This window comes from Nannospalax galili, unplaced genomic scaffold, assembly GCF_000622305.1.
Source record: "Nannospalax galili isolate Female #2095 unplaced genomic scaffold, S.galili_v1.0 scaffold38, whole genome shotgun sequence".
Classification (NCBI taxonomy): Eukaryota; Metazoa; Chordata; class Mammalia; order Rodentia; family Spalacidae; genus Nannospalax; species Nannospalax galili.
In genome coordinates, this window is record NW_008342636.1 from 1231321 (window position 1) to 1246147 (window position 14827).

General features: G+C 41.6%; 1 protein-coding gene across 1 annotated transcript; it reads right to left on the reverse strand.

Moving 5' to 3' along the window:
- Positions 1-1884: 1884 nt before the first annotated feature.
- LOC103738647 (C1GALT1-specific chaperone 1-like) lies at positions 1885-2862 on the reverse strand. Its single transcript, XM_008838738.1, has one exon. The coding sequence runs from the start codon at positions 2860-2862 to the stop codon at positions 1885-1887; it is 978 nt and encodes a 325-aa protein (XP_008836960.1).
- Between the last annotated feature and the right edge of the window lie 11965 nt (positions 2863-14827).

Below are 14827 nucleotides of genomic sequence, written 5' to 3' on the forward strand. Positions count from 1 at the left end.
GAGAGGGATCCCTACTTCCCACATTTCTCACAAAGACTGGTAGTGTTATATTCAGAATTTTTAAAAATTCCCTACTGAAAGAATCAAGAATCAAGATCTATACATGTACTTTGATACATGCAAACACGCCTGAAGTAGAGGCATGCTATTATTATTTATGGTTTGGATTAGCTTCCTTGATTTTTTATAATCAAGTATTTTTGTGCAATTGCTGAACATCTTGAAAACACTTCAGAATCAACCTAACTATATATTCAGTACAAGCATCTAAAGCATCAGCAATTAAGCCAAGAACTGCTCGCTGCTACTTCGAGTTATCAAGTTGCTTTTTCCATCTGAGGGGTGTTGTAAGCTGTAGTTTACCACGTCAAAATGAGTGACTCAGTGATACAGCAGCAAACGACTGCCAAGCTCCCTGACTGCGCTCCTCCAGGGTAAAGAGCAGTGCAAGTGATGTCACTAGGCTTCAATCTCTTCTTTCCACAAATGTTGCTTCTAAACTAAGACTGAAGCCAGCGGCCAAGATCCTGTGTGTATGTGTGTGTCTGTGTGTCTGTGTGCTCATGCGCATGTGGTGATGGGGAAAGCGGAAAGTCGGGGAATAGGCCAGTGTCTTTCTAGGAGTCTCTTGGAGTGGTAAATATTAGAACAGACTCACAGTTCAGCTTCTGATGAGCAAATGCAGTAATCACTCAAAGGCTCTTTAGAAGGAAAGTAAGGAGATTTAAGTAATCTCTTCTTGTCAGACCTTGCATAACATAAACGTATCAGTGGAAGATGAAGGGCCAATTCAGGAAAATAAAATAGAATCTTGAGGTGATTCAGGGGGAAGAAAACACAGTCGTTGTTTGTAAATGAAGGTTAATGACATCTTGATACTACTTGTAATTTTGTAGCATGCATGTTGTGATGAATTAGTCCAAGCCTCTATTATAAATTGTGACCTATATGCAAAAGCATCAAAATTAAGTAGTTATCTATATTTTATTGTCAAGCGATGTTTCTTTCCATATCAGAGCTCTCCCCCAATATCACTAGGCTCTCTCTCTCTCTCTCTCTCTCTCTCTCTCTCTCTCTCTCTCTCTCTGCTCAGAGAGTGTGAATACATTGACCAGTTGCAATATAGTGTGATTACATTGACCAGTTGCAAAATGATTAAATAGAGAGAGCAAGCTATGTCGGTTACCTACAAATGCCTATAGGGACGGAAAATGTAGGCTTTGGAAAATTCAAATTGAGATTTATTTCCATTAAAAATTGTTGATAGGAGTTTTCATATCGCACCTCAAAAGACTGTACAATGTCACTTTTGACAGTATATTTACCGAGAGACTGACTTTGTGCTAACAAACACGCTGTTTAGATTGTCAGCAGAACTAAAATAAATGAGCTTAGCACAATTCAAACGGATCCTTGGCATATCATCAATCAATTAAGTTCTGCCTGGCACTCTTCGGTTAATATCAAACTATGCAATATAACACCATCCATTTTGTTTAGCAATCTTTGTGTGCAGTCTGTGCGGTTTTCCTTATTCCTCCCTTCTAGACGTGAATGACTTCAACAACAATAAAACAAAAACTGAGGAGATGCGACCAAGGATTGTCCCTACATGGGTTATCCCCACAGGATGCTTTTTCTTTTTTCTTTTCTTAATATTTACAAATACACTCTTTATTGGCAAAATTGTTATTCTTAAAACATTTATTTGAAACTTATTAAGCTTTTCATAAATGTTTTAAGGGAAAAATAACCATCCCATTTGAAAATGTACAAGTAAATTTTCATCTGTGATTATACCAGTGTGACTGGATTAGAAAAGAGAAACATACCACTGTGTTAGATAGGTTATTATTACAAATAATGATAACACGCCTAATGTTTTTATCGAATATGTGCTCTTGCCTTTTCTCTGTCATTTTCAGAACCATTTGGAGGCAAGAAAACCAATGGATCACTGAAAATATTTCCAAATGCCCTAAGACGGTACACCCCATACATCGTCACATGCATCTGATGAGAGCTCAGTTCATTAAAAGTAACAGCCATATTGGAACAACATCCTTCTACTATCTGGTTTGGGTGATCAGCTGTTGCTTCCTCAATGGGCAGCTCAACTGGTTTGGTATTAAACACATTTTTCCCATAAACATTCTCTGCATTTTCTGCAAACACTCCAGCATATTTCAGGCAGATTGCTAGCTGCTTATCTTCAGATATAGTCCAAATCAGTCCTCCCTGTTCAGGACACTTCCCAGGGACATTAAGAAGGCCGTAGAGTCTTTTCATTGATTCTATACTTAAGACGATTCCTCCTTCCACACTCACATATTCCAGGCCTCCAGATTTTATAGTGTGGTCGAGGCAGAAAGGTTGTGATGGATCCTTTTTTAACAAGAAATACTTCAGATTTTCAATCACGGCAAAGGTACTGGTGCACGCAAGGAAGAACCAGTTGTATTGGTCACCGTATTTATCAAAGGTGTATTTGTAAGCTATCCTCATTATCAACCACATGTCATTTGCATGCGTAATTACTGACTCAAACACTTCAACATCTTCAGAGCTGAAGAACTCTGCTTTGCCACAATATTTGGTCCAAGTCTCCTTCACTGCAGCCCAAAGACTCATATCTTTGGGTTTTACAAGAATGATACAGTACACCCGAAAGCTCTTAATGATTCCCATGCGTTCATCCTCTGAAATTTTCAAGATATATTCGTTAGGAGCTTGAAGGTGATGCTCATGGTGGTGCGTTTTGTTTCTATGCCCAATCCTAATGTGTCCTAGCATAGTGATCACGGCACAGAAAATGCTGCCCAGCATCATACCTTTCAAAAACGAACTGCTTTCAGAAAGCATTTCTCCCGAGTCTAGAACAGCTGGAGGACAGCAAAGCACAACTGTGCCTGGCTCACCTCTCACATGACCGATGCCTCCCCTGCCCCCATATGCTCATGAGGACCCGGCCCCTCTAGACGCAGGCAGTGTCCTCTCGTTGGTCTCAGTCGACTTTCTTCTTTAAAAAAAAACAAATTCAAGGGTGAATTTGTGAAATGCAACAAGAAGAAGGGCGAGGAGATGTTGAAGGAATGGAACAAACAAATTTGTGCTTCAGTGATTTGGTGGGAGTCGACCCTCAGTACAATAATAAAAATGGTCACTGGGAACAATCATTCTGGAGACAAGAAGGAGCAAAAGATCATCTCCGCTGACCTATGGAGATACTTTCCAAGACCCTCAGTGGACGCCTCAGGCAATGAATAATTCATATTTACAATTTATATTTATAATTAAGTTTAATTTATAAATTATGTGCAGTAAAAGACTAATAGCAATAGAATATAAAAATTACACCAAGATGCTGTAATGAAAGCTATGTGAGTCTATCCCGGCCCCCCTCCCCCTCCCCCTCCCAAGATGTTATTGCAATATACATACCTTACTTATCCTGTGACGTTATACTTAGAGGAAACACTGTTTGCTTTGTCTTTGGCACACCACCGCCCTGTGCTTTGGGGCCATTATTAGACGAAATGGGGTTTTCTTGAACACACTGTCAACTGACAACTGAGAAGACTTCTGAACATGGTCTACACAGACAGACTAGACAGATTAGAGACTCAGCTAGATGAAGGGCTAACTCATGCCCAGCCAGACTGAACAAGAAGGCAAGAAATTTCTTTATGATACTCCCAATGACATATAATTTAACATTTATAAGTTAGGGACTAGAGAGACGGCTAAGAGAGCACAGGTTGCTCTTGCAGAGGACCCAGGTTTTGTTCCCAGCACCCACATGTCAGCTGACAACTATCTGTACTCCAGTTTCAGGGGATCCAACATCCTCTTCTGACCTCCACAGGCATTGTACAACACAGGTGCACTTACATACACGCAGACAATAGACTCATACGTGCAAAATAAAAATAGTAAATAAAAAATATTTTAAACAAAATTAATGAATCGTTTCTAGAGATTTTCACTTTATTAATTTGGACCTTAGTACCACAGAAAACCAAAGCAAAGATAAAGAGAGACTACTATAATTCCCAAACAAATTCTTATCTCTGATTGTATTTGCTTCAGTTTAAAAGCATAAAATTCAAATTACATTCAAAATGAAAGTCAGTCTCATTACTGAAGTTTTATAAATATCCATTCTTGCCATGTACAGTTCAATTTGGCAGCCAACCTCATAGGTTTATGCGATGGCTTATTGTGGCTGTCAACTTGATACACTTGGGAAGAGACAGCCTCAACTGAAGAATTATCTCCAGTAGTTTGGCATGTGGGCATGTCTACGGGGCACTTTCTTAATTGCTAATTGATGTAGTCAGTGCTATATGGACCTGGGTTGTATAGGAAAGGCAATCGACCATGATCCAGGGAGCAAGCCAATAAGCATGTTCTCTGCTTCAGGTTCCTGCTTTGAGTTCTTGCCTTGGCTCCCTTTAATGATAGACTGTTTCCTGTAAGGGGAAATAAATCCTTCTTTCCTCTTAAGTTTTTGGTCAGAGCGTTTACAGCAACAAGAAGCAAATTAATTCAGCTTGTATGCCTCACTAGGATAAAAACTTTTGCTTCAGAGAGAAGCACACATGCCTAACAGGCGCTTGGTGATCAAAAACTCTGCTTTCTGATGAGATAGGCGCTTGGTGATCAAAAACTCTGCTTTCTGATGAGATAGGCGCTTGGTGATAAAAAACTCTGCTTTCTGATGAGATTACTCTAGCCTCCTACTCTGAAACAAAGCCGTGGGCAAATCTACACATGTGCACATTTCTTAACTCATGAAATATTACTTCCCTGAAGCAAAGCATTAGGTACATCTAGACATTTGCACATTTCTTACCTAAGAGACCTCAATGGTGAATCCGTCTTGCATGGTTGAGAAGCACAGGTGATTGAAAAGTGGTGCGTGAATCCACAGGATAACTAGCTTTCATCAGTAGAAAGAATAATTTCTTTTTTGAATGTCCTATATTAAATCTACCATCTATCTATCTATCTATCTATCTATCATCTATCTTATATTCTATTCCATATTTAATTTAATAGAATCAATTTAAGATTTGAAGACATTCCTTTAAAAGCACGATTGGACTCATCCAAAGTTTGAGCATTATGTAGGTTCTAAATCAATAGGTACTAGAGTATAGAGGAGTTCATTAACTTTTTTAATATTAAAAATGGGTCTCCAGCTGAACAAGGACAACAGCTTTTTTCATAACTCTCCAAACTGGAAACAATCTTAAAGTCTCTTAACAAGAGAATAGACAGAAAGAAGTGCAGAATAGTCACATGTAGGAGACTGTTGCACAAGAACAAAAATGAACAAAAACTAGACACAGATGACAGCAGAGATGAATCTCATAAGCACTGAGTTAAACAAAACAGTGAGGGGCATCTTGAGAGCCAGACACACACAAAGTTTTAGATATGGTTCAGTTAACAAGCAAATCTAAGTAGCAATCTTTAGGGAGGATTGAGGATATTGATGTTGAAGGGACATGAGGAAAGTTTATAGAGTCCTAAGAACAAAAGTGCATGAATGAGCTCACAGGTAAACTTAATTCAGCTATATACTTAATGATTTATGAGTACTTCATTTATATACTTTATTACTGTTATTTTAAAACATGTCAACAAATTCCATGACTCTGCTCCATCAAGGTGTGAAATCTGTTGTGTAAGTGGGTGTGAGTGTATACACGTGTTTGCATGTGTGTTGGGGGTGCAAGCACTTGTGTGTGCACGTAGAAGCCAAAGGTCAACACTGGGTGCCTTCCTCTCTCACTTTCCACCTTACTTTTTGAGACAGTTTCTCTGAACCTGGAGCTCACCAATTCATTAGACTGGCTGACCAGTGAGCCCCTGGGCTCCTTCTGTCTTTCCTTTCTACTGCTAGGATTAGAGGCATTGCCTTCCACTCCCAGCTTTTTAAGTGTGTGTTGGGGAGCTGAACAAAGTCCTTATGTGAGCACTTTACCCACTGAGCCATCTCCCTTGCTCCCAAGAGGAAAAATCTTTTTTTCACTTCTTGAATCAGGACTGAATTTAAGGCTCATTTACATACAATAGGAAGAATTGAAAATAGAGCTCTGTGATTTCAGAGGCCAAGTTATAAATGGCAATCAATTTGTTTTATTGATTACGTTTTATTTATTTATTTATTTTTGAGTGTTGAGTCATTATAGAAAAAATTCAAATATTCCAAATATTCCATTTCCACTATTTGTAGGAAACCTAGGTCACATGGAGAAGCCATAGGGCAAGTGGACTATCTGAACCCACCTCCAAGTCACTCAAGTCCAGGTACCAGATACCTAAGAGAAGATATCTCAAGATGATACAGGTCCAAGCTGTAGAGTGCCACCCTTCCCTCTGTCCCCAGTCTTCTGAGTTTCAGTCATTCTGGAGCAGAGAGAAATCATCCTTGCTGTGCTGTGTTCCAGAGCACCTTAAAATACCTGCTTCACGCCTCTGGGTTTTGATGTGACTTGTTATGCACCACTAATAACACTAACAGGATTTTATATCAGGTTAAAAATAATATGAAAACATGGGAAACCAAACTCAAGAAGTAATGGGAACGTGTGTTAGGCAGGATTCTTTGATTGAAAGCAATGAAACTCAACTTACCTGAGCAAAAAAGAATTAAGGGTCAGGGTATGAGGCTGGAAGGTCATAAAAGAACAAAAGGATTCAGAATAATCCAGAGATTCTTTGGGAACCTAAGTAGCAGAGACTGTTTAACAGAGTCAATTACTGCTTGAAGATCCTTTCTGTACCACTCTGATCAAGACTTTAATTTTTAAAATTATTTTTAAATTATTTTTTATTTATTATTTTTATCTTATGTGTATGAGTGTAACTCCTGCACATAGGTAGGTGCACCCTTGTCACACAATGCCCGAAGAGGTCAGAAGAGGGTGGCAGTTCCTAGAATTGGAGTTACAGATGGTTGTTAGCTGCCATGTGGGTGCTGGAAACTGAACCCAGGTCTGCTACAAAAGCAATCAGTGTTCTTGACCACTGACCCATCTCACCAGCCCCAAGACTTTAATTTCAAGGGAAAAACTCCTCTATGAGTCACAAGTCCAGCTCTTGTCCAGCTGAAGACAGGTGAAGCAATTTGTAGCTTTTCCAAGTCCCATATGCAATGAGAAAGTTAGGTACCCCCATAGGAACTGGGGTGCCCTGTTTACAAAAGTAGAAATAGATACAGGGCATCCAAAGCCCATGTGATATGGAATCAACAGTTCTAATGAGATTCCTTCTCCAACTCCCTCTGGATTCTGGTGACTTCATATTCTGAACTTAATTTTATTCTGTAGTTAATATTATCAAAAGATTACTGAGGTAAGTTAGGATTCTGGTGGGCTAGGCTAGGTTTTATGATTTTTGCTTCTTCATATTTACACGCCCAATATGGGATTTGTTAAACAGGGTTAAGAAGGCAGCAGGTAGGTTGATTTGGAAAAGAAGCTGATGCCAAATTATCCTTCAGGAATTTTAGAGCTTTATTAGAAGAGAGGCCTTGCAACCATGGGAACTATGGTGGGGCCTAGAGGTAGAAAAGCATTAAAAACGGTCAGTACATCATATTAGAGACAACATGCTGGGGCCCTAGTGAGAAAGAGAGGCTTCCCTTTAAAACCAGAAGAGGACATTCAGTGAAAGGGATAGTTTAAAGTAAGAGTAAGAGAGAAAGCAGACATGACAGGAAGGGCAGAAGGAACCTTCAGAGAAATCCCCCAACAACAGAAAACATCTGGCTTTTACATCCTTTTAGGAAGTGATGGAAAGTTCCACACCATGTGATTTAGTCTGGGATAGCCCACAGAAGAAGGTGCATGGAGGAACCAGGTATTGGATAAGACCATAACTAGGGGTTGTACAGGGCACATCACAGCATGTCTTCTTAACTCTTCATCCCCAAAAGAGACATACCAGGCCTGTGGCCTGATTTCTTCAGACTGAGATCTGGCCAGTTCGTACCACATCTATCAAGGACTTTTTTGCTGTATCATCCCATAGTGTAAGGTGAAAGAGCTAAAGAGGATGAGGGGGGAGAAGGCTCAAGAGATCAAACCCATAGCCTCAGGTCCTGTTATCAGCATCCACTCATTCCTGAGGGTAGAGCCCTAATGAGCTAAACTCTTCCCATTAGATTCTACCTACAACACTCTTATGGGGATTAAGTTTCCATCACATATGTTCTGGCTAACTTTAGTTGTTAATTTACCACACCTGGGAAACGGGACCCTCAACTGGGGAATTTCCTCTATCAGACTGACCTATGGGCATGTCTGTGAGAGGTATTTTCTTGATTATTGAGTGATGTGGGAGGATCCAGCCCATTGTGAGGGGTGCCACCTCTGGTCAGGTGGCTCTGTGTTATATAAAAAAGTAGGATTAGCATAGGTAGAGGAGAAAGCCGGTAAGCAACGGAACAGTGTCCCCCTGTGGTCTGTGCTTTAGTTCCTACCACCAGACATTCCTACCCTGAGTTCCTGCCCTGGATTCCCTCAATGATGAGCTGTGATTTGGATGTGTAAGCCAAATAAACCCTTTCCTTTCTAAGTTACTTCTGGTCAGAATGTTTATCATAGTAATAGAAGCTAACTAAAATGATACGCATTTTTCGGGACACATTCAAGTCATAACACCATGGTCACCTCCAAATTATTGTGACTAGGTTAGCTGTTGATGACAAGCAGTTTCCTCCTCTCTAGAGACTTGTCCTCAGCTGAACAGAGGCCTCCTGCTTCCTCACAGTCAGTGACTAAGAAGGACAAATTATATTCAAAGGATTGATGCTCTATCCCAGACCAGAGGTTGCTCATGCCATGCCATCCTAAGTATGATAACTGATTCTGCACACAGGCCCCCAGCTAACAGACTGCAAGCTACCAAGGGCTGCCAGTGAGATACCCTATATGATAAATACACATTAACCAAGAGTCCCTTTTCCTTCCATCATCCTTAAGATGCAAGAACCCTCTGCCTGCCCTGCCAGCTGGGAATCAGATACAGTGTGATTGCAAGCACATACTATGGACATCAACATTCCCCTTCCTCTGAAACTTACACGGGACCCAGCCTTTTACTCTGCCAGGGTGCCTGAACTCTCTTCAAAGCCCTCCCTGTGCTGCTGTCTGTTTATGACACTAGTGACTCTTTTAAGAAACCCTCCTCAGTGTCCCCCTGGAATCTCAAACCTGAATCCTTCCTTTGGCCTCTTGCCTTAAGGGGAGCTAAGGGCTACAGAACTCTCTACCTGTGACTGACTGAGGCTGGTCTTTTCCTTGAGACTTTCCATGCTTTTTCTACTTTTAGCCTTCTCAACTTGCTTCACTCCCTCTCACAGTTTTCTTTAGAGAACATGTCCTTAGCAGAGTACTTCATTTTTCCTTTTCTCTTTTCTCTTTTCTCTCCGTCCTTCCCTGCCTCCCATCTCTTCCTTCTTCTTCTCCTTTTTTTTTTTTTAGTAAGTTCTTGCTTTTGGAATTCATTGCACTCCTGTTTCATATTTCTGAGTGGTGAAATTACAATCATGTGCTGCTATGCAGGGCTCCTTAACAGAACACTTTCTTAAGAGGATCTTATCTTTGGCTGGAGAGATGGCTCAGTGGTTAAGAGCACTGGCTGCTCTTGCAGAGGACCTGGGTTTGGTTCCCAGCACCCACATGGGGGCTAACAATCATCTGTAATTCCAGCTCTAGGGGATCTGATGTCTTCTGGCCTCCTCAGACACTGTACACATGTGGTAGGTATACTTACAACCAAACACTCATGCATAAAAATAAAATATTTAAAAAAAAAGAGAATCCTGTCTCAGGCTCTGCTTCTAGGCAAAGATACACCACACAGGCCAGAAACTCTCAAATTTTGATGTGCAATAAAATCATTCAGAGGAACACATGACTCACATCTCTGGGGCTCCAATCTCAGAATTTCTGAGGTAGTAGATTTGGTGTGGAAGTGGACAAATTCTAACAAAACTCCCAGGTGAGGCTGTTACAGCTGATCTGGTCTCTATACACCAGGGGAGATGATGATTCACCGGAGGGAATCGTTGTTTTGACAATTATTAATGTGGTGTGATTTGTGCTGGAGGCTTCTCTTATACCCATCTCTGTAGCAGAATTTTTGACCAAAGAGCCCTACCATAGAATCTGTAATTTGCATTTGATTCTCTTCCATTAAGAGACTGAGGACTGAATTACAGATTCAAAAGCTATCCAGAAATCTCGAACTTAATTGTATTCTTAGGTATTAGCTGTTATCGAGTAGCTTACTGCTCCTGTTATCTAGTGTACACCTTTGAGAAAGACAGCAATAAGGACAGGCATCTGCTTTCTATTGAATACTACAAGTTGGGCAATTTGTGAAGAATTTGGCGGCCAGGACATTCACAGACGTTGCAGACTTGTGCTGAGAGCTTCTTGCTGTATCCTATTGCTTTGAAGGACATTGCTTGGCAGGACAGAGTGAGTGTGCTAGCTTGGATCTCTCGTTTTAAAAATCCCCTAATTGGGGGGGGTCCCATCCCTCAGGACCTCATTGGGGGTCCCAACCCTCATCTAATCCAGATCACCTCCAAGCCATTAAGATATGAATTTGAGGGCTGGAGATATCAGTGACTGGGAGCACTGGCTGTTCTTGTAGAGGACCCAGGTTCAATTCCTAGCACCCACATGGTGGCTAACAACTGTCTGTAACTCCAGTTCCAGGGGACTCTGACACCCTCTTCTGACCTCCATGAGCACTGCATGACACAGGTGCACTTACATATGCATTCATGCAATGCACTCATACACATAAAATAAAAACAATAAACAAAATACTTAAAAATGAATTTGAGGACATGAATTCTTGCAGAATGTGTTGAAATTATAGCAAAAAGGAAAGCTTTGATGAGGTAAATTTAAGAAACAAAAACCAAGAAAGTATAATCATGAGCATTCAAACTCATTATGGTAACAGGATCTGGTCTTCAAATAAAACCTGCAGAAGTGACCTTGCACGTAGAACCAGGCAGAGAGGATCTGAAAAAAATCATGAGAATTTAATGTGAAGAACTCTTGCCTATGCATTGGCTGTGTTGGTTGATACAAAGAGGTACTGAATCTTTAGTTATTTCTCAGTTTGATGCAGGTATGCCCTGGGGTTGGCTCCATATGGCCATTTATTTTGAGAAAACAGATCAACCATATGATTTCACTAGAAAACCAGAGCCCTCCCCCATACTGCATTTCAAGATCTGCAGAGCTACTGCTGAGAAAACATGCATTATGGAAGAACACAGGATTCGGCTCCATTGTTTGTATAAATGATGCTTAGTCAAATCCATGCTAGAGCGATACCAGTGTCATGAGCCAATGACACATTTTTATTTTTTGATGTTTTCCCTTCTCTGTGTTTCATGGTCTTGCTTTTTATTTCACAGAAAGGCTGGGGCATATGAAAATGCTTAAGTATCTCCACACTGCAGCCTGTGATGGCTTGGTTTTGATGGACGGTGTGGAATTGTGCAGCTCATTGCAAAGTAATGCTTTTAACTTGAATCAAATCAGTTTTAAGTGAATATCTTTTACATATTTAGACTCCAGAGTCAGGGAAAGCTGTTTTTTCCTAGAAATAACCCCACTCATGGAGGTGGGGTGCAGAGATGCTTCCCTGGCTCAGACCAGGGGAGTGCTCACTTGCTTTGTCTTCACACTGCTACAAGTTTAGGGCCCACAGGGCTGCTGTCTTCTTAATGAAGTGGTAAATGGTATGTGAATTATCCATCTTGACAACCCCTTTAATAAAAACAACAGGCCTGCACCCACAGTATAGCCAGGGTTGCTAAATAATGACAGACAGATGCTTAACGTAGTGCAGTATCTTTAAGTAAAGTGTCTTTCTTGCCCTTTGAAAATTCTAGTGAACACAGGAAAGAATGGACTCATCCAGACCTGGGGGAGGTACAGAACACTTCATTGCCACCCCACTGGGGCTTGGAGTGAGGGACCACCCAGGTTTTACAGATGCTGCAGAATCCAGGACAAGCAGATGTTTGACTCTGCTTTCCTGGGAAGTGTCCCTTACAGCAGAGGTCTGGGTGATGGGCATTTTCACAGCATAAAAGTTGTCCCCTTCTCCTTGTCTCTCCCTTCTCATCACTGGAGCAAGGAATGCTGGTTTCTCAGAGGATTTCAAAGGACCAATTGTCTCAGGAATGAGGACCAACGTTTGATTGGGGGGCATGTTGGGCCTATACTTAGCCAGCGAAGCAGGCTGCAGGGGCAGCTGTGGAGTGAGGCACTGAGGGAGGCCCTTCGTGGTGGCTGACCTGCACAGTCAGAGTGCATGAAAGCCAGGCTTGTGAGGCGCTGAAAAACAAGCCCAGATCCAAACAAAGCCTATTTTCCCCTTTCATTTGGTGGCCACTTTTAAGCGAAAGGGCATTCTTTTTCAATCCCTCAATGGGCCCTGGTTTGGAACTCACAGGCCAAAGTCCAATCTCTCTATCATTATCCCTGGCTTGAGAAAATCCAAGCCGGCCTTGTTTGGGCAGGGCTAGTGTTCCTTTAAACAGATCAAGAAACTGTTTGTCTAACCCTCACCATTCCTGGTGACAGATAGTACAGCAAAGCGGAGAATGGCTTGCATTCACCAGCGCACACAACCTTTCCATTGGTCCCTGAGCAAGAGAGCAGCCTGGCAGTGCTGCTGACTCTAATGGTTTTGACATGCAAATGAGGAGTCTGCCGCTCAGCTTGGCTTCCGTTAAGCTCCCCCACCCTCCCCTTCCCTGTGGTGAAAGGCTGCCAGGAGAGGTCCAGCTAGCCAGCCCCTTCTACCCTGCTTTGCTGCGCTGGGAAAGCACCTAGGTTAGTGGGGAGTTGAATATCAAGCAAGGTATCAATTATAGGGTCACCAGTTATCTTGATTTGCTAGAGACTGAGCCCCCCCTTAACCACAAAGATGTGGGCACTTTTTATGTGTTGGTCACCTTGGATTGGAATCATTTACTATTCCCCTTGACTCTCTCTGCTGGCAAGTAAACTTGAGTCTGTCCATTGTGGCTACATGAAATACAAAGCTAACTTAAGACTCTCTAGAATCTGCTGTCCTTAGTGCTGTCCTTAGTGCTCCTGCATTGATTTCCCTTCCTCTTCGCAGGTCACAATCCATTCTAAGACCAATGAGTAGATTTGTTTTCTGTTTTTAGTTGCCAAGGTCCATCCATGTGGAGGAAGCTTATCAACAAAGACACTGTCTGGAAGAGTCAGAAGATGGAGTCTGTCATAATTACTAGGGACACACTTGGTGCCAGGTGCTACATTATGTATTTCATATTTATAGATGAACTGACTCCCTTTACTAGTCCTAGGACTTAAGTGATATTTTGCCTGTCTTGTGCACGATGAAATAAGGAATAATAGGTTAAGTAAAATTTTCAAAAGTCTATACAAGTAGTGGACCTGAATGACGCAACTCTTTGATTTCTCTGACCTTAAATCCTGTGGTGTTTAATGGATCCCACTTGGTCTCTTAAAAAGCTATAGGCCCTTGGTGCAAGGAGACATTTTTTGAGCCAGACACTATATGGACTTAAAAGCTATTCACAGAGTTCCACATACTTTTGCATAATTATGATTTAATTAATTTGACTGACATAAAGTCATTGATGTACCAATGACTATAAAATAGAAAGCAAATGCCTCCTCATTGCCTCTCTCCTCTCCCCACTCCCCATTCCCAGAGCATTCTCTAGAGGCACCTGTAGCTTCCTTTTTTTTTTTTTTTTTAACTTTCTGCTTATTTCCACGCATATAGGTAGCTTTCTATGTTCTTTCTTTCTTTCTTTCTTTCTTTCTTTCTTTCTCTGTCTTTCTCTCCTTCCTTCCTTCCTTCCTTCCTTCCTTCCTCCCTCCCTCCCTCCCCCCCCTTTCTTTCTTTGGTTTTCAAAGAGTTTTTGTAAACAGGGCCTCTTAATGCTGCCCTGAACTTTCTATGTAGCTGAAGCTGGCTTGCAACTCACACTCCCCTTGCCTCCAACCCACTCAGTCTTTTATTTCCTAAGCATCTGGACTGGACCACATCTTACTCATATGACAGTCTTCTAGTATGAGTATGTAGTATACTGTTAGTCTCAGGAAGATTGTCTTGGCTTTCAGTTACTGTAACTGTAATGGGGGCCATAGCTTTCAAATCAGGCCCTGAGGACAAAGTGGAAGTCACACTTTTATTCCTGATCTCACCAGCTGCAGGCCCTAGGGAGTAATCTCCAAAGCCTGGGCCCTGGTAGTAGGTTTTTAGTTTTTGTTTTTATTTTACAATATTTATAAATATTTCAACATTATCCCAGACCCATTCCAGAATTGGTTGGCACCCGGGTCATGTGGCCTTCCAGCCATGAGCCTATGAACCATGCATAGGGTTTCTCTGACCTGGGTCTCTACCCTGTGAGTCAGAAAGGGGATACCATTAGTTAGAATTTCAAGGAGGAAGCATGTTTAGAGAAGCAAAAGCAAAGTTTAAGCACATGCCTGTTTTCTCAAGCCAGCAGAAGAACTGTTTTCTCAGGCTAGCGCTCTGGGTTTCACCTCAATTAATGTTAGTTTTCTTCCTTAATTAATTTTCCCTCTTCATAACAAAATACCTGAGCCAATCTGCTTATAGAAGAGAGGTTTATTTTGGCTCATGTTTCAGACTATGGTCACTTGGTCCAATTGCTTTTGAGCCTGTGGCAAGGCAGGACAGACTGGGAGAAGCTACTCACCTCATGGCTATGGAGAGAAAGGGAGAGGGAGAGGGAGAGGGAGAG

Excerpts from the sequence above, each read along its gene's own strand:
- LOC103738647 (XM_008838738.1), bottom strand. The coding sequence starts at position 2,862 with ATGCTTTCTGAAAGCAGTTCGTTTTTGAAAGGTATGATGCTGGGCAGC.